A 25,714-nucleotide genomic window follows, 5' to 3' on the forward strand; every position below is an offset into this window, starting at 1 on the left:
ATAGTGTCTGAATGCTTTTTGAAGAATTTTTGAAGTGTTTCTCTGTCAATATGGGGTGCTCTGTGTACATTACTGAGGAAAATGAATGAACTGAAATGATTGTAGCAAATGGCTGCCATATAACAGAGTGAAAAATTTAAGGGGGTGTGAATACTTTCCGTACCCACTGTAAGTCAACAGGCAGGTTTTCCACGCCTTTAGAGTTTGCTCAGTGTGGGAGTGGAGCCATGGCCTAATTTTGTGGCCTTTTGCATGAGTGACAGTGCCATGGGGCTGGAGGTCTGGGCCTAACGACCTTCTGCTTTAAGGGAGCTACAGTATCAAGAGCGGTTTTCATGGAGTGCACAGATCTGTCAAACACAAACAAACTGATCATGTCCCTAAATATTGGCTCTATTGTTTTATGTTATTTTATTTTTTAAATAGATTAGATTTTAAAATAGATTTTTCAGATATTGTTCTTTTCATTATTGTTTATTCTGTGGAGCAGGATCATTTTAAAGGATAAACTGAAAGGTAATTGTGGGGTTTTGAGGGAGGACATTTAGGTCATTGATGTCTCTCATATGTTAGAACAAACTCCAGGGTGTGATTGTGACTGCGTTTCTTCACATTGTGGGTAAAATGATGTGATCTAGTGGTGCAGTAAAGGCACTGCCAAGACAGTCACTGCTATTTTCAACGTGTATGTTAAAATCTCCAACTATTACAATCCTTTCCCATGCTAACTCTAGACTTGATATGAAGTTAATCAAAAACTCAGGGGGTCGGTAGATTATTATGAATAAAACTGCTTTTTGGTTTCTCCAATTTGGACAAGTGACTGACACTAAGAGGCTTTCAAATAAGTTAAATGTTTTAGTTTTAGGATGAAGGAGTAAACTGGAGTGTGAAAGGAGGCGGTCGTGTTGCAGACTCCTCCACCTCGGTTTATGCTTCTGCTGCTCTGAAAATTCAAGTGACTGGGGAGCGTACTGTGTCAAGGTATAAGGAAACCGAAGGTGGGGATTTGCAAGTTGTGGCCTTGACTTGAGTCAGACTTGAGTCACTATTCTCTCTCACTTCTCTGTGTTGCTTGAGATGTGACAATAAGTGAAATACTGTGACAGTCAATCGTCTTGCAGTGATATCCAGAATTTGATTACAAGCTCCTTTGTTTAAATGCTTTGTTCTGTTGCAGTCACTGATAAAAACAGAGGGAACTACATAGACCATGATACTTTGCTCCATTTCAGTTCAGACTAAATAACGTCTTTGGATTATGACAGTTTTCACACTAAGGTCTTATCAAAACATTTAATAAGAAACACGTAGCATATCCACACTTTTGTTAGCCTCTGCAAAATATCACGATAAAAAACACATTTGGATATTGGGACTTGTGGTCCACTGACTCGGGACTCAACTTGTACTTGCTTGTCATTGACTTTTGACTTGACAAGGACTGTGAGAAACTATAGTCTGAAAAGTCAAATAGTGTAGACATTAAATGAAGCTGCAAGATGTGAAGTGCCAGGATGAAAGTGTTCAAATCATTTAAAGAAGTTTGCTAAACATGAGTGAACACACCTGTTTACACTGAAGCTATTGTTTTCTTCACACCTCTTGATGAACTTGTCCCGCTGAGATTACTCATCTGCTCACAACAAAACATCTTCCATTGTCGACAGTGATCCTTCAGAGAGCACTTATCCTCAGGTGAAGTTTACATCATACACTCAAAAATGCTTCTACAAACTCACACTTCACTTCAGATAAGTAAAGTCAACTCAAAATAACAAGAACAATTCAAGGATTTATTGTCGTTGTCACAAGTATAGGCCTGTCACGATAGAAGTGCGATATATCGCTGAGGTAAATATAGACGATAAACGATAATATTGAACTAACTCAGAAAGAAGATTTATCCCCAAAATATTGTAAATGTACAATATTACGTTTTGTTTTGTTGTAAAGTTTTACACACAATGGCAAAAAATGTCTGACAGTTTTAAGGATTTTTATTTGTTTATTCATTTTTTCCCATTTAAATAAAACCCAACTCAGTGAGGAATCGCATAATAGGCTTGAAGCTCCAATAACTCTTGAGGAATTGGGAATTGCCATCAAGTCCTTACAAAGTGGTAAGAGTCCTGGGTTTACACTGAACACACACCTCGTTTACTGTTTTTGTGTGATGATTATGGACATGTATATGATATAATATTACTTCACCCCCTCTTAATTTTGTACTTTTTTGTTACTAATGTGTTTGTGTTTTTCTTTAGGCACATGGTGGCGTTGACCTACCAGATGTGCTCATCGGCTATTACCAGGTTTTACACAACACAAAGAAATGGTACAAGACATTTTTTTTACCATTTTGTGGACATTGCCATCGTGAAAACCTTTATTCTCTATAAAGGACACTGTAGCTCAAAGGGTAAAATCCTTATGCACCAAAAGGCCTTTAGAGAAACTCTTGTGTTGGAGCTGCAGGAGTCAGAACAACAGGAAAAAGGAATCAGGGAGAAGTGTTATCGTCTTGTGCACATCATCCCGAGCAGTGACAAGACACACAAGGAAGGATGAAGTGCAAGAAGTGACACGCCAAAATTCTATTGAAAAGTTTAACCTCCAATATCCCCCTGAGCTTCCAGCAACAAAGAGACTGATATAATGACACAGAAGACCAGCCATAATCATGAACAGTTTTTTCAGTTTCCAGTGTGTGTTTGTGTACATTTTGAAGTGTGTGTGTTTGTTCACTGTTTGCAGTGTGTGGTTTGTAAATATATATTTATTTTGACCCATACCTCTTGTTTTGACTATATTTTATATACAAATATGTTTTGATATGATATATAAATGTACAGTAATAGAGCAGCTGGGTGTGCAGATAGTGTATGTTTGTCCCCAGCTCCTACTGCAGCTTTCTACACCTTCATTTCAACAAAAAATTTGGCTGAGGATGAGAAAGATTATTTTTATGTGTGTTCCAAAGTGTATAAATGCTCAGCAGACAAACTTACAGTGATTCTGATGCCTGTGGGTAAAACTATAGGGTATTTCCTTTACAAAGACACAAACGTGTGTATTTAATTCTAAGGGTTCAATAATGGTGATCATTTTAATTTGGAGACGTCAGAACAAAGGCAATTTCACCAAAATGACGCAGAATTCTAAGGGGTTAAATATAATTTGAGGCTCCGTGTCATTGCGGTTCTGATTAGACTGTGATTCTTCTGTCTTACATCTGGGGCTGTACTGAATGTGTGTAATTATTATAAACCTATTTTGTAGATTTGTTATTTATTTATTTTTAATGAATTAATTAATCGATTTATTTTAGTTTTAATTTATTTTGCTATGATTTTGGGTATTTTCTGATAATGACATAAAAATATTAGAACATCGACCATGAATGTTATGTTGAAGCAATAAATTGAAATAACATGAAAAACAGGACAAGTAACATTTGTTTATGTTCAAACAAATGCAAAGTTCAAAAATTACATCAAATTCAGTTGTAGAATTTATAGAATGGAGTACAGTATTTTGATCGTATCAATGATTATCATATAATTCCTAAAGATGGGACAGGAAAAAGAAAGACAGGGGATTTAGACAGGAGTTATCACACAGTATCCACAAAACAACAGATAATGTGAATCTTTCCTCTGTGTGAAGAACTACATGAACCAAGATTAAATAGAAACAGCGCAATAACATTTAAAGGCTGCTTTTATTTTTATTGAAGTGTGCTGCAAAATCACACATGTTTAGACTGCACAGAATGACCCTGACACACCCCATAAAAATCCTCACACAGATCCTAAAACAGGGACAGAGCTGATAAAAATAGAGCATAAAAATCTGCCCCGGTAACTTTCTCATTCTCCAGAGAATCTCCTTCTATTAGTTTTTGAAATGTTTTATTAAAAGACATGAATACAAAATACTGGATTGTGATTTCTCAAATGTGCACATTCAACACACTTTACACAAAATAAATACTCAATTTAATGTGCCCTCAAAGAACATTTGCATGAGAAGAATGAGGCTGCACTATTTTCAGTGTTACAATTAGTTTTATACATTTTCTAAACCAGGGATAAAATAATGCATAGACAAAGGGGTTTACACAAGAGTTAAAGAACCATACCCAAACAGCAAGACGTGTAGCAAGGCTGCTGTCTACAATATCCTCCCCAGTGAAGGATGGGATGTAATAGGGACATAGGCACGCTATGAAAACTAAAATAACTATTCCAAGTGTCCTAGCTGCTTTAAGCTCGGATTTTCTAGCTGACATAGTCACAGTTTGCTGCAAAGTCACTACTTTAGACTGCACTGAACGAGCTTGAGAGACGACCACCATAAAAATCCTCACATACAGAACCACAATGACAGTGATAGGACTGACAAAGGTAAACACAAAATCAACATTTCCAGTAACATGGTTTAGAACCACCACACACTCTCCATAACATGAACTGTGCGCATCAGGATCATTGAGAAAGTCCTTTAAAATTAGACTACAGTAGATGAGAGCACAGAGCCAACAGGCACAAACACAGAACCTAACCCGGTTTACTGTCACTTTGGTATTATAATGTAATGGATCACAAATGGCTAAATAGCGATCTATTGAAATGAGCACAATAGAGCCAATTGCAGATGCTGTTATGGTAAAGATTGTTAAATTATACAAAGCACAGAGTAAACTTCCCATGAGCCAACAGGTTTCTGTGAGTAGGATTTGAACTGGAATCGGTAAAAGACCAACGACGAAATCTGACACAGCCAGAGAGAGGATCAGCAGGTTGGTAGGACTGTGAAGCTGCCTGAAAAGAGAACATTTTCAAATTACAGACCAACTTAAGTGACAATTTTCGAATAATAAGCAATGCTTTGCCTGAAGTGTGCGATGGAGATGATGACCAGTAGATTCATTGTCACTGTGAGCAGAGATATTAGAGAGAGCAGGTTGTAGGACAGTAGAGCGTCTGATGGAGCAGGCTGGGGCTTTCTGCAGGAGATGTTGTGAAGTTCTGGAAAGCACAGTTCTGTTGTTTCCATAGTTGCAGATGCAGGTTGATTCATAAGACGTCTGCTCTCTAATTCACGGATGTGTCATATTTATGTAGTCTTTGGGTTCATCCTTAACAAACCCTCCCTTTTACATCACTATTTCCTGTGTGTGTCCACTGGGCCTCTCTGAAGTTTGCAAAAATGGAGTTGCTGTTTTCAATCACTTATATAAATATCTAAGTTGTGATGTTTCTTCTCATCAGTCAGTTTATTTATTAGTAATTATATTTACATGTCTGTAGATTGGCTGCTACCTCTATTCCTCATGTAAGGCAGAGGATTTTAGGAGAAAAGTTTCTACATTAACAGATTTTTCCAGCTCATCCACTGTTCTTTGCTTGGATCCAGAAAACACACTTCTCCGATACAAAGATCTGAGTCTAGACACTGTTGAATCTCCCCGAGTTCAGATGAGCGTAAGTGGCAAATGGACTAGGCAATCAGGGACTTGTGTGGTCTGTCTATCAAAACAAATATGGCTGCTTACGAGGAAAAAAGAAAGGAAAAAAAAAATACCACAGGCCGCCTGAACAACATCATGGATTTCTGCAAAATCAAAGAGAGAAGAGCTAAACCCTGTTAATGTGTCGTAACGGCTAGTGCGGGTGCGGACCAAGGAGTGCAGACTCAGGGCAAGTTGACAGTGTTTATTTACAAAATGGTGAATTTCAGTTTTTAATAGTTCATTTAACACACACACGGGGAGCCAGGGAGCGGGAGGCAGACCAGATGGGCGTAGTGCAGAGCGGGGACGGGAAGCCAGGACCAGAGCGAGTACAGGGTCGGGACAAAACCGGGGCAGGCCGAGCCGGAGTAGTCCAGAGAGCGGGAGCCAGGGCAGGAGGCGAGAAGCAGCCGGAGACCAAGACGGAACAGGAGGCAAGGCAGAGGGGTGACTGTACCGGAGCTGGAGCGCAGAGGCAGGAGCAGGAACGAGCGAGAGCAGGAATGTTGACATGCGGACAATCTGGCCCGAGACGATCCTGGAAACAGGGAGAAGACGAGCAGGAATACGCGGACGGTCTGGCCCCTAGTGTCTTCTGCCGAGCCATCAAATACTCGGCAGCAGGTGGAGGTAATTGCACAGATGCGCTCCAGGTGCACACGGGAGTCAGGAACTCCGCCCAGCTCCAAGCAGACAGGTAGGGGAGGGGGGAGCACGCAGGGAGACAGATACTACAGGCATCATGACATAATGTATCCATCCATCCATTTTCTTCCTCTTATCCGGGGCCGGGTCGCGGGGGCAGCAGTCTAAGCAGGGACTCCCAGACTAACCTCACCCCGGACATGTTCTCCAGCTCCTCCAGTGGGACCCCAAGGTGTTCCCCGGCCAGAGAGACATAGTCCCTCCAGCGTGTCCTGGGTCTTCCCCGGGGCCTCCTCCCGGTGGGACATGCCCAGAACACCTCCTTAGGGAGGCATCCAGGAGGCATCCTAAGCAGATGTCTGAGACACCTGAACTGGTTCCTCTACTCCGAGCTCCTCATGCTATCCCTAAGGGTGCGCCCAGCCACCCTACGGAGGAAACCCATTTTGGTGGCTTGTACCCGCAATCTTAATAATAATAATAATGCTCTTGTAATGCGCTTTACAGTCTTGTCAAAGCCTCTCAAAGCTCTACACTAGAGTCATTATTCATTCATTTCACTTGGTGATGGTAAGCTACTACTGTAGCCACAGCTGCCCTGGGGAGACTGACGGAAGCGAGGCTGCCAATCTGCGCCATCGGCCCCTCCGACCACCACCTATCATTCACGCACACACCACTTTCATACTAGGCAATGTGGGTGAAGTGTCTTGCCTAAGGACACAACAACAGAACTTGGTCCAAGCGGGACTCGATCCTCCGACCTTCGGGTTGGGACCAACACTCTAACCACTGAGCCACTTTCGGTCATTACTCAGAGCTCTTGACCATAGGTGAGGGTAGGAACATAGATTGACCGGTAAATCGAGAGCTTTTCCTTTTAACTCAGCTCCTTCTTTACCACAACGGACCGATACAGTGAAAGCATCACTGTGGACGCTGCACCAATCCGCCTGTCAATCTCATTCTCCATCAGTCCCTCACTCTTGAACAAGACTCCAAGATACTTGAACTCCTCCACTTGAGACAGAGACTCCCCACCCACCTGGAGAGGGCACCACCTTTTTCCCGTCGAGAACCATAGCCACAGATGCAAACCGCCCAGTGCTGCAGGTCCTGGCTTGAAGAAGCCATCAGGACAACATCATTTGCAAACAGCAGCGGTGAAATCCTGTGGTTCCCAAACCAGACCCCCTCCGGCCCCTGGTCATGGTCCAGAAGCAGGGCGTGGGAAACGGAGGCAGAGACAGGATGGACTCTACCGGCAGAGTAGAGCTGGGTCTGAGGCAGGAGAGCGGAACGGGTCCAAGGAACAGGAACAGGATCTAGTGGAGACTAAAATGTCCAATTTTAGCAGAATCAAAAACAAGACGAGCAAAAAACAAGAGCTGAGCCAAGCGTAAATACCACTGAGGTACACGGACGATCTGGCGCTGAGTGTCAGGTCCTGGCTCCTCTTATTCTCCTCAGGTGCAGCTGATTAGAGATTTGCCCCAGGTGTGCACGGGAGGATCCCAGCTCTCCGTCTCAGCTCCAGACTCAGGCACGTGACCAGAAAGCAAAAATACACAAAATAAGACAGAACAGACCAGGATCATGACAACCACAAATGTATTAAAACAGATATTATCTGGGATCACATTGTTCAAATACTATTCTGAAAAAAACAACACATAGCCAAATACATAAGCACATGTGCTCTTATTTGGAAGATGAACATGAAACTCAAGATGTTTTAGGAGGAGATGTTTAGGAAAGTAACTATTCTGAATACCACAAATGAAAGAGTAACTGTACCAGAATACAGTTATGCTAAATGTTTGGTCCATGAATTTTGTTACATCCCAACTCTGTCAATGACCAATAACTGAAATGTACGCTCCAATTAGAAATGAAGTCTCTGTGCCTTTGAAATAATAAATTAACAATCTAAAATGGCAAGGAAAGTTTATTTGTATGTAGCAATTTAAGGTGCTTACTGAATAATGAATACTTTAAAACTACAATTCAATGAAATAAAAACATAAAACATAAATAATCATTATCAAATTTACTCTAAAAGAGAATCTTGGTTTCTGTGGGCCAGTGTTGTCTGAGTTTAGCTGGAAAAAGTTGTTTTGCATCCACTGGTCCATATTCACTTGCTGCCAGTGCGACATAGATCTGAGTGTCATCTGCATCGTTATGGTAGGACACATCGATGCTGCGAGTTACTGGCCTAATGGCAACGTGTAGAGATTGAACAAAAGGGTCCCGAGATTGACCCCTGGGGCACCCCACAGGAGGAAGTATGTGCTCCCCCTGCAAATGGAGTTGAAGAGAGCATAGAGAGTTTGTCCACAAACAGGATCCAAGCGTAAATTCCTGTTGAATCCAGGTGCTGTAGGATGAACTGGAGGGCCAGGTTTTTAGCGTCTGTAGAGGGCGCAGGAGGGGCAGGACCAGGCGCTCAAATGACAGAGCCACAGGCCTGTGGTCTCAGATATACACAAGAAGCAGTTCCAAATTTTTGAACAAGAAAAGTCCAGCATTCAGCAGATGCATGTGAAGCCATTCATCGCACCTGGAATATTGCAATTCTTTGTCTGTGGGGCTGCACTAGAGCTCTGAGAGCTCCTAATGTGTGCACTCTCTGGGTCCAGTCAGCCCTCAGTGTGTCCTCTTTATCTAAGGGACTTACTGCAGCCCTATACTCCACCCAGAGCCCTCGGGTCAGCTGACCAGCTCCTGCTGCTGTGCCCAAAGCCACGCTCAAGACCAGAGGTGACAGAGCCTTTTCTATAGCAGCACTCAGACTATGAAACAACACCCTCTGTCTCTCAGATCCTCTCAGTCATTAACACAGTTTAAAACTAGTCTGAAAACCCACATCTTCTCCTTGGCATTTAACACTAGACAGGATGTACAGGTGTTTTATTGTTCTTTTCCTGTCTATCATGTGATCTGTGTTGTCTTTATGTTCACTTTTATGTGAAGCACTTTGGTCAGCTCAAATTGTTGCTCTAATGTGCTATATAAATAAAGTTGAATTGAATTGAACAGAAAGCCAAAAGGTAGGTAAGGGTCCTCTTTATATAGTAAATATACAGATAAGTCTGTCACAAAAATTCTGACTCCGAGTATCATAACAACCAAAGAGCCAGTCTGGAGCAAGGCGGATGAAGGTGACGCCCTTTCCATGTCTGTTATTAATGTTCATGTCTTGATTTACGGACACAATAGTGAAATAAAAACTCCAGGATCATATAGAGCGGGTTAATACCAACATTTTAAGACCATAATGACAAGACAATTTTTCAATGTAAAGTGAACTGGAGACAGAGTCAGTGGAGCCGGAATATACTGAATGACCAGTTTATTCCATCAATGGATTTGTTCTTCCCTGATGGCATGAGCATATTCCAAGATGACAATGTCAGGATTCATCAGGCTCAAATAGTGACAGAGGATCAGGAGCAGAGACGTCATTTTCACACATGGATCGTCCACCACAGAGTCCAGACCTTAACCCCAGTGAGAATCTTTGGGATGTGCTGGAGAAGCTTTGAGCAGCGTCAGACTCGACCATCATCAATGCAACAGGTGAAAAATTAATGCAACACTGGATAGAAATAAATCTGTGACACTGCAGAAGTGAAATCAAAACAATGCAACAGCGAATGTGACGTAATCAAAGCTAAAGGCGGAGCAACCAGTGAGTGTGTGATCTTTTTTTGGCTAGGCAGTGTATGTAATGTATTACTTCTAGCTCTGTCATTCAGGGGCTAACATCTGGACAATGGCGTTACAACTTGTCCATGATCGTGTACACTGATGAGGCTCACAGACATGGTCTTAGTCCAGACACAGAGATAAACCTGGATCAGAGGGGTCTACATCGAACTGCAAGTCGATGGACTTGATGAAAAACTGTTGTCTTTGGTTGTTGATTCAGTCTGGGCAACTACTGAGCTCTCACCAAACAGTAACTTGAACTACAACATCGTTGGAAATGGGTAAGTGTGTAAAAGCATTTGAATCATGTTTATACTAAAACCAATGTTATGCTTTTATCAACAAAGCGAACGTGTCAGTCACCTCCAGTCTCTGTCTCTAAAACCTTCAAATCAGGCGAGAAATCTAGAGGTAATAATGGACTCAGACCTGAACTTTAACAGCCACATCAAATCAGTAACATCTGCAGCTTTTTACATCTAAAAACATGTCAAAAATCAAAGGTAAACTGTCAAAACCAGACTGAGAGAGACTTATCCTGCATTTGTGTCCAGTAGATTAGACGACTGTAACGTCCTGATCACTGGACTCTCCAAACGAGACTTAAGACAGAACAGAACATCCAGAACATCCAGAACATCCAGAACATCCAGAACACTGCTGCTCGGGTCAGGACTAGAACCAGGAAGTACTTCACACATGTGTCCTGTGGCTCCTGTGGCTCCTGTGGCTCCTGTGGCTCAGAGACTTTAAAGCAGCTCAGTGTGAACAAGTCTCTCCATGGACCAGCACCAAAGAACATCTCCCACATGAGCCACAAGAACCATCTCACATGAGGAGGACTTCAGGGACCGGCCTCCTGCTGGTCCAGAGTCAGGACTAAACCTGGAGAATCAGTGTTTCAGTTTTATGCAGCTAAAACCTGGAACATTCTTCTTGAAGATGTGAAACAGGCCTCTTCTAATCCAGGTTCAAATGGTCCTGTTTAGCTGTGCATGTGACTGAAAGGGTTTTATTCTGTGTAATGTTACTTTTACGATGATTATTATTATTATTTAATTAGTTTGTATTGTGATTTGAATGTCTTTCTTATTTTGTAAAGAACTTTGGATTACTTTGTGTGCCAATTGTGCTATCCAAATAAACTTGCCTTATTTTTGCAGCTGCCCTAACCCCGTGGACAAGTCTGTAAGAGCAATCAACAAGACCAGGGTTTGTCTAGTTATTTCTCCTTCAGCATATTCCAGATCACTGGAAGAGCAGGCCACATCTACATGCACTGCAAAACCATGCTGTGCATCAGCCTTGTGCCCCGGTAAGAGGCTCATTCAATCGGCCATTGTTACACCTGCATTTTGTTGCAACACAAGTTTAGTCTGAGCTTTTTTGTAGCCATAGATTTTATATATAAATGGACATAGCTAACCTGCTAGCCGCTGTGTTTCATATTCTTCATATTTGTGGTGTTCCTATGTAACTTTCTAGGATTGTCTAAGGGGGTCATTGTGCAATATAAAATAATAATAGTCTTTATACTTTACTTTGTTCACAAGTAATAGTTCAGACAGTATAGATCTTCCAAAGAGGTCAGGCGACGTAGAAGAGACTTCACTTCGGTCTACAGGCTATAGCATCTTAGCTACTGCAAAAAAGACAGTTGTACCAGACTGTACAATTGTAAACTTATGTTCACAGCAATGTGTGTAATGTTTTTATTTAGTGGGTGGTGACATAATAATGTAAGTATCGTCTCATCCACACACAGCCTCTGTGGCTGATTTGGTGATTTGAATAAAGCTGTTGGTGTTTGTGTGTAATGTCACTTTCTTTACAAAACTATATCAAACTTTGATCCAATTTTGCTATGAGCACCTTTTAATTTATCTTTCAGCACAGCAGAGCTTTGAGAGTGTACGTGTGTGTACTGCTGTGGGAGCGCACGTGTGTGTACTGCTGTGGGAGTGTACCTGTGTGTACTGCTGTGGGAGCGCACGTGTGTGTACTGCTGTGGGAGCGTACGTGTGTGTACTGCTGTGTGTGTACTGCTGTGGGAGTGTATGTGTGTGTTCTGCTGTGGGAGTGTACGTGTGTGTACTGCTGTGGGAGTGTATGTGTGTGTACTGCTGTGGGAGCGCACGTGTGTGTACTGCTGTGGGAGTGTATGTGTGTGTACTGCTGTGGGAGCGCACGTGTGTGTACTGCTGTGGGAGTGTATGTGTGTGTACTGCTGTGGGAGTGTATGTGTGTGTACTGCTGTGGGAGCGCACGTGTGTGTACTGCTGTGGGAGTGTACCTGTGTGTACTGCTGTGGGAGCGCACGTGTGTGTACTGCTGTGGGAGCGTACGTGTGTGTACTGCTGTGTGTGTACTGCTGTGGGAGTGTATGTGTGTGTTCTGCTGTGGGAGTGTACGTGTGTGTACTGCTGTGGGAGTGTATGTGTGTGTACTGCTGTGGGAGCGCACGTGTGTGTACTGCTGTGGGAGTGTATGTGTGTGTACTGCTGTGGGAGCGCACGTGTGTGTACTGCTGTGGGAGTGTATGTGTGTGTACTGCTGTGGGAGTGTATGTGTGTGTACTGCTGTGGGAGCGCACGTGTGTGTACTGCTGTGGGAGTGTATGTGTGTGTACTGCTGTGGGAGCGCACGTGTGTGTACTGCTGTGGGAGTGTACGTGTGTGTGTACTGCTGTGGGAGTGTATGTGTGTGTACTGCTGTGGGAGTGTATGTGTGTGTACTGCTGTGGGAGTGTATGTGTGTGTACTGCTGTGGGAGTGTATGTGTGTGTACTGCTGTGGGAGTGTATGTGTGTGTACTGCTGTGGGAGTGTATGTGTGTGTACTGCTGTGGGAGTGTATGTGTGTGTACTGCTGTGGGAGCGCACGTGTGTGTACTGCTGTGGGAGCGTACGTGTGTGTACTGCTGTGGGAGCGTACGTGTGTGTACTGCTGTGTGTGTACTGCTGTGGGAGCGCACGTGTGTGTACTGCTGTGGGAGTGTATGTGTGTGTACTGCTGTGGGAGTGTATGTGTGTGTACTGCTGTGTGTGTACTGCTGTGGGAGTGTATGTGTGTGTACTGCTGTGGGAGTGTATGTGTGTGTACTGCTGTGGGAGTGTATGTGTGTGTGTACTGCTGTGGGAGTGTACGTGTGTGTACTGCTGTGTGTGTACTGCTGTGGGAGTGTATGTGTGTGTACTGCTGTGTGTGTACTGCTGTGGGAGTGTATGTGTGTGTACTGCTGTGTGTGTACTGCTGTGGGAGTGTACGTGTGTGTACTGCTGTGTGTGTACTGCTGTGGGAGTGTATGTGTGTGTACTGCTGTGGGAGTGTACGTGTGTGTACTGCTGTGTGTGTACTGCTGTGGGAGTGTATGTGTGTGTTCTGCTGTGGGAGTGTACGTGTGTGTTCTGCTGTGGGAGTGTATGTGTGTGTACTGCTGTGGGAGCGCACGTGTGTGTACTGCTGTGGGAGTGTATGTGTGTGTTCTGCTGTGGGAGTGTACGTGTGTGTTCTGCTGTGGGAGCGCACGTGTGTGTACTGCTGTGGGAGTGTATGTGTGTGTTCTGCTGTGGGAGTGTACGTGTGTGTTCTGCTGTGGGAGTGTATGTGTGTGTACTGCTGTGGGAGTGTATGTGTGTGTACTGCTGTGGGAGTGTATGTGTGTGTACTGCTGTGGGAGCGCACGTGTGTGTACTGCTGTGGGAGTGTATGTGTGTGTACTGCTGTGGGAGCGCACGTGTGTGTACTGCTGTGGGAGTGTATGTGTGTGTACTGCTGTGGGAGCGCACGTGTGTGTACTGCTGTGGGAGTGTATGTGTGTGTACTGCTGTGGGAGTGCACAGTCACACCTGGTTAATCAGAGGTGTGAAAAACAACAGGCCATGTTCCACACCACAACACCACAGCTCTGCATAATAATATATTTAAAGACATTATTATTACATTATATTATATTATACTTTATATTATTTCTGAGGCTGTTCGCCTTGTGCCCATTCAAAGGCACAAAGCTCCTCTCAGAGTTTGCACTGTGGTACTATGTCTTCTCTACTTGGTTTCAGTCTTCAGGAAATGTTCCAAATGCACATAACATTTACAGCTTCACTTAATTAGGTTATCTGCTGAACAAACCAACCTCACTGGAGCTGACAATGACTATATAATAAATAAATAAAAAGTATTTACACATAAAATTAGGAAGCTGTATTTAATTTCCTATATTACAGGGGTCCCCAACCTTTTGTGCACCATGGACTGGAATAATGTAGTTTGTATCTTCACAGACCGTCTACACGTGGCAGAAAAATATGGAAAAAATAAGTTAAGTGCATAAAAAATACAACTCACCGCTGCATCAGTGTGAGCTCTGTGCTTGTTTCTTCTTTCCTTCTTGTTCACGTTTGTTTCTTTCATAAAACTCTAAATCTTATCTTTTAATCCAGGTGCTTATTCTCCATGTGCCAAAGCAGTTTTAAAGGTTTCATTGCCTCGTTCACTTTTCCTCCTCATGTTCCACAGAGCGGACTCTGTGTGAGACTCACCTGTGGAGACAAACACATATTTAAAGTTGGACTCCAGGTGTTGTCTGTTAAATTTATCTTTCTTTTTCTTGGAGGTCGTAGTCTCCTCTTCTGGCTCTTTGTCCTTTTCTCCTTTGTTAAAAAGCTCCACATAGACTTTTGTGTTTGTCTCATTTTCACTCTCTTGTGGCTCTACTTTTGTGCGTCGTGTCTGATGTGTTACACCTGATACTTCATCACAGAGACAAGAGCAGATAATAAACTTAACACTACATCAAAAAGATTTCTGTGGCCTCTCAGGATTTTCATTCTACATCTACAGACAAGTTTGTTATTGTGTCATGAGGGACGGGTGAAAGTTACGTCAGAGAAGATGTGGCCACATTCGTCGGGTGCATGAAATGGGACAGGCCTCGTCGAGCTGGAAATGACCTAAGTCCTTAAATGCACCATTCAAACGGCGTATTTCAGGGCACTTCGGCGAATTGGGACACGTTTTTATGCTGCTAGGCCTCTAGGAGGAGACAAGAGAAGCCATGTTCAGAAGAACAGTTCATGTTCTTCAATGTTCCATTCATGGACAATTCATGTTCATGTAGAAGGTTAAAGGTTAAACTGTTAATACAGACATATGAATCTGAATACAGCAGATATAGAAGACTGAAGAAACCACATCACTGACTAGAGAAATCTAATTATTATTATTATTATTATTGGAATTATTATTGCTGATTTATTTATTTTCTTTTTAACTCTTAATTAATTATTTTTATTTTTATTTTTTATCTTATTTTGTCTTACAAAATAAAAATAAAGAGATCTGAGAAGACTGGATTTTTTTTTAACATAACTTTTCTTTTGGAAAACCTGATGCGGCCCAGACTCACCCAGACTCTGGCTCCAGTGGCCCCCAGGTAAATGAAGTTTGAGACTCCTGCTTTAAAGTGTGGCATAGACCGCATCTATCAAAACTCAGACTGTCCTTTATGTGACCAAAGTAAACAGCAGCCGGCCTCACAGGCGCACATGTTTTGGAACTGTTCTAGTATTATATTATATTAGAAAAGACTATCTGATATTTTGTTCAAATTTCTTTAAAAACACTTAAGTAGCTCCAATAGTTTCTCTGTGGAGTGAAGTCTGCAGCTGTCCAACCATCAAACCCTCAGGTCAGTGTGGTGCACGATGCTTTTAGCACAAACATTAACTTTGCTAAACTGGAAACAAAAAAAACACCTCCATCTCATTTGATCTTAATGAAAGACGTCATGAAACATCTACAGTTACAAAAAATAAAGTACTAACTCAAGGGAAATTTGAAAATATTTTAAATGTGTAAAGAGCTGAACAGATATTATTGGACAAATCCTCTTGTTGTTGTCTTGTTTTTATTTCATTTTATTTTTTATAACCTGTGCTATATTTTATAATCTATATCTATGCTTGATTTGTGTAAAAAGGCAGTAAAGAGAGTGTGAAATATGAGAGCGTGATCCTGGCTGATAGTGAGTTTCCTTCACTCTGATAAAATGGGCCTTTGTGGTTCAATGCTCGGAACATCAGCTCTGAGCTGCACACGCTTCAAAACATGTCAGATCTCAAACTGATCTCAACTGTGGACCATGTGCTCTAAAATGTTAAATGGCCCCTGTTTTCATATTTATGACCAACTGAAGAAGACGACATCACCGCTGCACATAATGCTCCTCATGAACGAGCGGACTAACCTTAACCCTAACGAGCAGACTTCAGAGCACACGGAGCACACGGCCCTCGTGCTACAGTCACACCACAAAAATATTATATTGTTAAACCATTGGCCAATGGGCCGGATTTGGCCCGCGGGCCGCCTATTGATGACCCCTGTCATATCAGCTCTGTCTGAATAGACACAGGCCAACTGTGTTAGCAAACCTACAGTCCTATTGTACAGTACAGGAGTACTCTGACTCCTGTGATAGTCCTGGACTGGGCCTGGACTGGGCCTGGACTGGGCCTGGACTGGGCCTGGACTGGGCCTGGACTGGGCCTGGACTGGGCCTGGACTGGGCCTGGACTGGGCCTGGTCTGGGCCTGGACTGGGCCTGGACTGGGCCTGGACTGGGCCTGGTCTGGGCCTGGACTGGGCCTGGTCTGGGCCTGGTCTAGTCCTGGTCTGGTCTTGGTCTGGTCCTGGTCTGGTCCTGGTCTGGTCTTGGTCTGGTCCTGGTCTAGTCCTGGTCTAGTCCTGGTCTAGTCCTGGTCTGGTCCTGGTGTAGTCCTGGTCTGGTCCTGGTCTGGTCCTGGTCTGGTCCTGGTCTGGTCCTGGTCTAGTCCTGGTCTGGTCCTGGTCTGGTCCTGGTCTGGTCCTGGTCTAGTCCTGGTCTGGTCCTGGTCTGGTCCTGGTCTGGTCCTGGTCTGGTCTGGTCCTGGTCTGGTCCTGGTCTAGTCCTGGTCTGGTCCTGGTCTGGTCCTGGTCTAGTCCTGGTCTGGTCCTGGTCTGGTCCTGGTCTGGTCCTGGTCTGGTTATTTTATGATTTGTTATAATGTTGTTCTTTTCTCAAACTGAAAACTCTCTGTTCCACTTTGTAATGTCATTATGTGGTAAAACAGGAAGTGCTCCACTGTGTTTTTAAATTCTAAAATGCTCACTAAAATGCATACTCTTTGAAGTACTCTTTGAAGTACTCTTTGAAGTACTCTTTGAAGTACTCTTTGAAGTACTCTTTGAAGTACCTGTCCACAAACGTGTACTCCTCAGTGTAGCTGCCATCTTGCTGAAATGGGACAGGCCGACACCACGGACCGCACTTCCTCCGCTGTCTGTGCGTGTTATATTTAATTATTTATTATTCAATAAAAGAAGAGTCAAGGTTATTTCTGTTTTGATTGAATGAAGTAAGGAATTAATGTTTCCCTTTGAATATCAATAGGCAAACATAAGGTTCAAGGTGAATTTTTCCCAATTGTAGCCACTTCATAACTTTAACAAAACAAACCTTGTTAAAACGTAATAACAGAGACAAAGGAAACAATATAATTTTTACATTCATAGTCTATAAACCAGAAAACACTGATTAGTTATAATCAGTGGGATATTGCAGTTTAACGATTCTGTATTTGGGCCAGGTTTAATTTGCTCTGTGGCTAAACCACTTTAATACCAGTAGAGGGCGCTGTTTACCTTCTAGGCCATGTGCCAGTTCATATAATATTATTATTATTATTAATCATCAAACACACTGTACAGATCTTTATTCAGATTAAACAGTTTCATGTCGCACTGTTGTACATGACGTAAACCAGTACAAACATTTAGACCTGTATTGCACAGTGGACTCCATTTTCTTCTCTTTTTTGCGTAGTCGCGGTGCATGATGGGATATAGCAGTGCGTGAAGTCGAAACGCGGGAAACACAGGGCACATCACGTAACTGCCCTTCGACGCACACTGTGAACGGTGCATCTAAGGGCATTTTGGCAAAGAAACACGGCCCACACACCTTCAGCTGATTCATTTGGATCATTTCAGACCTGGATTTTCTAGTCGACTGAACTAAAGGTAAAAGGAACTGTTAACTTGAGAAGTACCACTTGATGACATCACAAGGTGGAACAGAGCATTTTGGGCTTTGGAGATGTCGACAGTCTAATAAAGTGTTAATCAAATATCTGTGATTGAAAAACAAAACAAAACACAACTCCAGGTCTGTTTTTGATCAGGAAACAACATCCTAACACGACTTACAGCTCACATGAATCCATTTTGTGTAATATAGGACCTTTAATCAACAAATGGTCCAAACGCGGAGACCGTGGGGGACATCTGGACACAGACACACTGGACATCGCTCCTCACTGGTTTAGTTTAGTCACAGTTTTAAAAAGTGAACATTCAAACGCATATTTGAATTATAAAACACATCAGATTATGGCGATGTTATTTAAGTTTTACCAAGAAAAGCCACAAACGATGAACAGATAAGAATGTGTTTAAAACAGGAAACTCTGAAAGACACGTCTCAGTCCTGGTTTAGACCTGGTTTAGTCCTGGTTTAGACCTGGTTTAGACCTGGTTCAGTCCTGGTTCAGTCCTGGTTCAGTCCTGGTTATGGCTCTGGGAGCACTGGTCTTGCTCTGGTTCGTCTACACTTTGGGTAAGTGAGACTTGTTTGTCTTTAATTGATTTATTTTATAAAATATAAAAAAGTCATGAACAGAGTCATAAAGTGAAACAAACGAGATATGAATGAAACATACAAAACATGAAACTTAAAATAAAACATGACACTTAATATAAAACAGGGGTCCCCAACCTTTTGTGCACCACAGACCAGAATAATGTAGTTTGTATCTTCACAGACCGTCTACACGTGGCAGATAAATATGGAAAAAATAAGTTGTGCATAAAAAATACAACTGACCGCTGCATCAGTGTGAGCTCTGTGCTTGTTTCTTCTTTCCTTCTTGTTCACGTTTGTTTCTTTCATAAAACTCTAAATCTTATCTTTTAATCCAGGTGCTTATTCTCCATGTGCCAAAGCAGTTTTAAAGGTTTCATTGCCTCGTTCACTTTTCCTCCTCATGTTCCACAGAGCGGACTCTGTGTGAGACTCACCTGTGGAGACAAACACATATTTAAGTAGGACTCCAGGTGTTGTCTGTTAAATTTATCTTTCTTTTTCTTGGAGGTCGTAGTCTCCTCTTCTGGCTCTTTGTCCTTTTCTCCTTTGTTAAAAAGCTCCACATAGACTTTTGTGTTTGTCTCATTTTCACTCTCTTGTGGCTCTACTTTTGTGCGTCGTGTCTGATGTGTTACACCTGATACTTCATCACGGAGACAAGAGCAGATCCAGCAAAGATATAATAAACCTGCCATTGTATCAAACGGGTTTATGATTCCTATCAGGATTTTCATTATATGTCTACGGACAAGCTTGTGAGCGTGCCATGGGTGACGGGTGAAAGTTACGGTGGAGAAGATGCAGTCGCTGATAAATTATTTGCTGTTTTTGTGCGGCCCGGGTGCAAATGTGTAACGGACCGATACTGGTCCCCTGGTTGGGGACCACTGCTATAAAACATGACACTTAATATAAAACATGACACTTAATATAAAACATTTCAAAGTGTCATTTCCATCACACTCATTCTTTACAAACAGATATCTTTCCTTTTGTGCTGTTCAGACTTAATGAGCTGGTTTCATGTGTTTCTTAAATCTCATTATTGTTGTAGATCCTGGTCTTTGTCCAGATGACTCCATAAATGAACTCCTTTCACTGCTTTGTTCCATATTCTTGGTTCTGAATCTGTTTGAACACTTGTGTTCCTTTTAGGCTGTAGTAACTTGTTCTTATATCAAAGAGTCTTTGAATGTTACAGGTGATACATGGCACTTTGCTTTATACATGACTTTAGGAAACTTAAATCAACAATATCATGACCTTAGTGTAACTTTGACAAATACTGGGTTAGACGAGTCTCTATAAAGAGTGTGATGTTTTCATGTGATACTTTTACTTGAGTATTTCTTTGCTCTGGTCTCTGTACTTTTACTTAAGTAACTAGATGGAGTACTTGTTCCACCTCTGTTTATTTGTCAAAGTGTCTTTTGGCTCCACACTGGAGCTACGTCAGTCTGAGGGGAACTGGCTCGTGTGTGTCTGAAACTCTGTCTCAGCACTTGTCAAAATAAATGTACATTTATTGAATAAAAAGTGTTTCTAAACTCAAACACAGATCAGACGGGGCCATAGTGAGCTTCATGTTTCCATCACACTCATGAAACCAGCCTGTGGCTTTAATGAGCCCAACAGCCGCCATTTTGTGTGAAGCTCTGTGTCATGTGACCAACAGCCGCCATTTTGTGTGAAGCTCTGTGTCATGTGACCAACAGCCGCCATTTTGTGTGAAGCTCTGTGTCATGTGACCAACAGCCGCCATTTTGTGTGAAGCTCTGTGTCATGTGACCAACAGCCGCCATTTTGTGACGTGACTTTTGTGTGTGCAGGGCTCCTGGCAGAAGACAACAGCTCAGGTAAAGACACACACACACACACACCAGGATAACCACTCTGCCACAGTAACACAGGGAGAACATGCACACTCCACTCAGATCAGGAGTCTAACCCACAACCTCCTGGTGAGAGGGAGGAGGCAGGATAACCACTCTGCCACAGTGTCTGTGTAATCCCTCAGTCGTCCAGGTGGGATCCAGGGGAAAAGAAAAAATCAACTCTGTCACTGGACAAAAGTTTTGAGTGAAGACGTTTGGCTCCAAGACACTTCTTCAGGTGTGGTCAGATTGTTTCTTCAGTTGTGGTCAGATTGTTTCTTCAGGTGTGGTCAGATTGTTTCTTCAGTTTTGGTCAGATTGTGTCTTCAGGTGTGGTCAGATTGTTTCTTCAGGTGTGGTCAGATTGTTTCTTCAGGTGTGGTCAGATTGTTTCTTCAGGTGTGGTCAGATTGTGTCTTCAGGTGTGGTCAGATTGTTTCTTCAGTTGTGGTCAGATTGTTTCTTCAGGTGTGGTCAGATTGTTTCTTAAGTAAAGGTCAGATTGTTTCTTCAGTTGTGGTCAGATTGTTTCTTCAGGTGTGGTCAGATTGTTTCTTTAGGTGTGGTCAGATTGTTTTTTTAGGTGTGGTCAGATTGTTTCTTCAGTTGTGGTCAGTTGCTTGTGGACACTGCCTTATATGTGTCTGGAGGGAGGAGCTAACTACTGTTTTGGTGTAGTTAGCTCCTCCCCCAGAGCTGTCCAAAGTATTTTCCATGATGAGACAAAATGAATATGTATTAATGAGTCGAGGGTCAAACCTGATGACAGTTTGTACTATAGACTGTTTATATAAATGGAAACAGCTAACATGCTAGCCGCCGCGTTCATAACAGGAAGTGATCATGGGCGCACTGCTGCCACTCTACATGATCCTGGGGTTTTTATTTCACTATTGTGTCTGTAAATCTAAATATGAACATTAATAACAGACAAATCAGGTCCTTCTATAACAACCGGTTTGATTGAAAATGTTGTTAAGCGCCTGCTCCCTGCTACTCAGTGCTGAGGCCGAGAAGGAGCGTTACCTTCAACAGCCTCGCTCTGGATTGGCTCTGTGGTTGCTATGATGCTCAAGGTCAGAATTTCAAATATAGAACTCTGCTCCAAATTGGCCCCTACAACTGCTCGAGCCTCGATGAGCTTCATTTGACTGGAGCTATCGATGGTTCATGAACAAGTGTCTTTTTACGGTCGGAACCGGCTCTGATTTTGTAAAAGAACTAAATCTTTTTATTTCTAATTTGTAAACATTTTTTTACTGAGGCTGAACTGACACAAGAAGCAGAACAGAAGCAGAGCGACACGAGTGAGAGACTGATTTGGCATCATAATAACAGCAACGGACTTTTTATTATTATTAATATTGTAGTGAAATGTTTTATTTAGATTATATTTCAAAAGTGTAAAATAAACTCTCTCCCACTCTCAGTTTGAACCATTTTAAACACATCTGAGCCTTTGGTCTCTTTTCTCTGTGATTAGTTTGTAGATAAAGTGACTTTTCACTTTGACTGTCATATAAATAAATAGTAGAAGAGCCAGTATTTTGAACGGCTCTTTGAAGTGAACAGATCTAAAAGATTCGGATCCCATAAAAGAGCCGAAAGTTCCATCACTGACTGGAGCCAAACGATGTGGGTGACGTCACAGTCACTTAGTCTGTTTCTTTATACAGTCTCTGGTTTCTCTGCAAACAAATATATGATTACATTTAAAAATGAGGAAATAGACAGGACTGGCCTCTTTCCATCTCCTGACAGTCTTTTCACTGCAAAACTGAATCAAAACAGATTATTATTAAAATCTCAGAGCCCCCTTGGGCCTAATTAGAGCTCATGGAGGGCCAAGTTTGGCTCGTGGGCCCCACTTTTCCACCTCTGCTCTAAAACTTTTGTCCAATCGACAGAAGTGAAAATAAATTTTACCCTGCCCCAGTAACAAAACGAAGAAATACTCAGGTAAAGGGGCGGGGCCTCACTGCTCAGGTGAAGGGGCGGGGCTTCATTCTGTCTGTTGTCTATTCAGATCTCAGGCTGGTGGGAGGAGCCAGTCGCTGTGCTGGGAATGTGGAGGTGAAACACAGAGGAGAGTGGAGACGGATGAGGCCCTATGAACTCAATAAATCCAGTAGACACATTGGATTCTGGTACCTGGAGCACACAGCTGCTGTGTGCAGAGACCTGGACTGTGGCTCTGCTGTTTATGGAGAAGAGAGAGATGGTTTTCCAAAAGGTCCAGTGTGGAGAGTCACAACTGACTGTGTGAAGAAGAATAAGTCTGCAGTGAGAGACTGTGTCTATATTTCATCCTCCTCTTCCTCAGGTGTGGAGCTGGTGTGTTCAGGTAAAAGGTGTTTTTCCTTTTTTGTCAGGTGTAAAATCTGTATCACACACACTCCTCTGTATCACACACACTCCTCTCAGACTGAACTGTCCAATCATCTCTCTCCACAGACTGAACTGTCCAATCATCTCTCTCCACAGACTGAACTGTCCAATCATCTCTCTCCACAGACTGAACTGTCCAATCATCTCTCTCCACAGACTGAACTGTCCAATCATCTCTCTCCACAGACTGAACTGTCCAATCATCTCTCTCCACAGACTTACTGAATCGTCCGGTCATCTCTCTGTCTGTGTCTGACGGGGCTTCCCAGGCCCGGCCACAGGGGGTCCGGGTGCTGCTGGGGTCAAAGTTCAGGGTCAAATGCTCTGTGGAGCCACAGTACCCGGGAGGCTCCTTCCAGCTCCTCTCTCCCACTGCCCCCCTCGGTCAGAACCACACCCTGCCCGCTGTCAATCACTCCGCACACTTCCTGTTCTCTGACACTGGCTCCGCCCACAAAGGAAATTACACCTGTGTTTACCACCTGCATGTGTTCAACCACAACTTCTCCTCTCAGAGCCCCAGCCTCCAGCTCTCTCTGGGAGGTACGTCCAGCAACAGCCTCATGTGAGGGTCAGGGGTCACACAGGGTCATGTGAGGGTCACACAGGGTCATGTGAGGGTCACACAGGGTCATGTGAGGGTCACACAGGGTCATGTGGGGGTCACATAGGGTCATGTGTGGGTCACACAGGGTCATGTGAGGGTCAGGGGTCACACAGGGTCATGTGAGGGTCACACAGGGTCATGTGAGGGTCACACAGGGTGGTCTTGTCCTGGTCTTGTCCTGGTCTTAGTCCTGGTCTTGGTCCTGGTCCTGGTCTGGACTGATCTTGGTCTTTGTGTTGCAGCTCCAGACTCAGACCTGATCATCAGAGTCCTGCTCATTCTACTGTTGAAGCTCCTCTACATCCTTCCAATGTTCTACTACTACTGCAAGGTACTGGACCTTTAGACCTGGTTTAGACCTGGTTTAGACCTGGTTTAGACCTGGTTTAGACCTGGTTTAGACCTGGTTTAGACCTGGTTTAGTCCTGGTTTAGACCTGGTTTAGACCTGGTTTAGACCTGGTTTAGACCTGGTTTAGACCTGGTTTAGTCCTGGTTTAGACCTGGTTTAGACCTGGTTTAGACCTGGTTTAGACCTGGTTTAGACCTGGTTTAGTCCTGGTTTAGACCTGGTTTAGACCTGGTTTAGACCTGGTTTAGAAATGGTTTAGACCTGGTTTAGTCCTGGTTTAGACCTGGTTTAGACCTGGTTTAGACCTGGTTTAGACCTGGTTTAGACCTGGTTTAGACCTGGTTTAGTCCTGGTTTAGACCTGGTTTAGACCTGGTTTAGACCTGGTTTAGACCTGGTTTAGACCTGGTTTAGACCTGGTTTAGACCTGGTTTAGACCTGGTTTAGACCTGGTTTAGTCCTGGTTTAGACCTGGTTTAGACCTGGTTTAGACCTGGTTTAGACCTGGTTTAGTCCTGGTTTAGACCTGGTTTAGACCTGGTTTAGACCTGGTTTAGACCTGGTTTAGACCTGGTTTAGTCCTGGTTTAGACCTGGTTTAGACCTGGTTTAGACCTGGTTTAGAAATGGTTTAGACCTGGTTTAGTCCTGGTTTAGACCTGGTTTAGACCTGGTTTAGACCTGGTTTAGACCTGGTTTAGACCTGGTTTAGACCTGGTTTAGTCCTGGTTTAGACCTGGTTTAGTCCTGGTTTTGTCCTGGTTTAGTCCTGGTTTAGACCTGGTTTAGTCCTGGGTTAGACCTGGTTTAGTCCTGGTTTAGTCCTGATTAAATCTTGGTTTAGTCCTGGTTCAGTCCTGGTTTAGTCCTGGTTGAGTTCTGGTTTAGTCCTGGTTGAGTTCTGGTTTAGTCCTGGTTGAGTTCTGGTTTAGTCCTGGTCTTGGTTTAAGGTCTGGTTTAGTCTTTGTTTTGTGACCTGTGGATTTGCTGTTTCCTGTTGTCACAGGTGCGGGCCAGAGGGGGCGCTAGAGAGACGACCTTGTAGGACCTGGACTGGTTCAGATCCATGTGAGACCAGGACTTAGACCGGTTCAGATCCATGTGAGACCAGGACTTAGACCGGTTCAGATCCATGTGAGACCAGGACTTAGACCGGTTCAGATCCATGTGAGACCAGGACTTAGACCGGTTCAGATGTGAGCTCCTGGATGCTCAGGACATTTGTGTAAATACAGAGTGACTTTAAAGTGTCCGACAGGTTTGGACGATTCTCTCATTTCATCTGGAGGATAAAACATGTTTAAATATAAATTATACTTTTACACAAAACAAGAAGCAGTTTGTCTAGAAAACATGAAAAAAAAATGAAAATGAGAGAAGTAGAGTTTTATTTAGAGAGTCTCATACTGATGACATCACACTGATGACATCACACTGATGATGTCACACTGATGACATCACACTGATGACATCACACTGATGACATCACACTGATGACATCACACTGATGATGTCACACTGAGAATCCTGTGCAAAGGTCTGGCACAATTTACACATGATTTTAACACTTTACACACGATTCCAAAAAAAAAATCAAGGTTTTTAAATTATTTGTATTTGTCAAATATTAATCTCTGTGACATTAGAGGAGTATTGGACCAGTGTACCACATGGTTGTGGGTAACAGTTATTCTCAAGTGTGATGTCATCATTTACAATTAGGAAATTAAACTTTAAATCTAAAGTCTTAACCTGTCGTAAGCATTTTAATCATGTGACTGCTTCTGTTATGTTTAGTTACACTCTAGGGTTAGTTACACTCTAGGGTTAGTTACACTTTTTTATAACCATTCATTAGTATTTGTACTTGTATTTGTACGTGTATAGTGTACTTTATCTGATGTTTAATAAACTGTTTTAATTTTGATTTTCAAAAT

At 43.0% G+C, this 25,714-nt stretch overlaps 2 protein-coding genes across 2 annotated transcripts; one reads left to right on the forward strand and one right to left on the reverse strand.

Moving 5' to 3' along the window:
• Positions 1–4,012: 4,012 nt before the first annotated feature.
• Positions 4,013–5,061, reverse strand: LOC117389001 (trace amine-associated receptor 13c-like). Its single transcript, XM_033986552.1, has 2 exons — positions 4,898–5,061; positions 4,013–4,826 (listed from the first exon to the last, which is right to left on the reverse strand). The coding sequence occupies exons 1-2, from the start codon at positions 5,059–5,061 to the stop codon at positions 4,013–4,015; spliced, it is 978 nt and encodes a 325-aa protein (XP_033842443.1).
• A 2,311-nt stretch (positions 5,062–7,372) lies between these two features.
• Positions 7,373–23,795, forward strand: LOC129457282 (uncharacterized). The gene is made up of 6 exons (XM_055230411.1): positions 7,373–7,466; positions 15,857–15,901; positions 16,330–16,527; positions 22,757–22,777; positions 23,038–23,364; positions 23,671–23,795. Exons 1-6 carry the CDS (start codon positions 7,373–7,375, stop codon positions 23,772–23,774), a joined length of 789 nt encoding a protein of 262 aa, XP_055086386.1. The 3' UTR covers positions 23,775–23,795.
• Positions 23,796–25,714: the final 1,919 nt, after the last annotated feature.

The sequence above is a fragment of the Periophthalmus magnuspinnatus genome, chromosome 21 (assembly GCF_009829125.3).
Source record: "Periophthalmus magnuspinnatus isolate fPerMag1 chromosome 21, fPerMag1.2.pri, whole genome shotgun sequence".
Taxonomy (NCBI): Eukaryota; Metazoa; Chordata; class Actinopteri; order Gobiiformes; family Gobiidae; genus Periophthalmus; species Periophthalmus magnuspinnatus.

Excerpts from the sequence above, each read along its gene's own strand:
- LOC117389001 (XM_033986552.1), bottom strand. The coding sequence starts at position 5,061 with ATGGAAACAACAGAACTGTGCTTTCCAGAACTTCACAACATCTCCTGC. Across the intron at positions 4,827-4,897 it reads ATCTCCATCGCACACTTCAG|GCAGCTTCACAGTCCTACCA; the intron begins GCAAAGCATTGC and ends TTCTCTTTTCAG.
- LOC129457282 (XM_055230411.1), top strand. The coding sequence starts at position 7,373 with ATGGTCCAGAAGCAGGGCGTGGGAAACGGAGGCAGAGACAGGATGGAC. Across the intron at positions 7,467-15,856 it reads GAGGCAGGAGAGCGGAACGG|GCAGTAAAGAGAGTGTGAAA; the intron begins GTCCAAGGAACA and ends TTGTGTAAAAAG. Across the intron at positions 16,528-22,756 it reads CTGGGCCTGGACTGGGCCTG|GTGTGGAGCTGGTGTGTTCA; the intron begins GTCTGGGCCTGG and ends CCTCTTCCTCAG.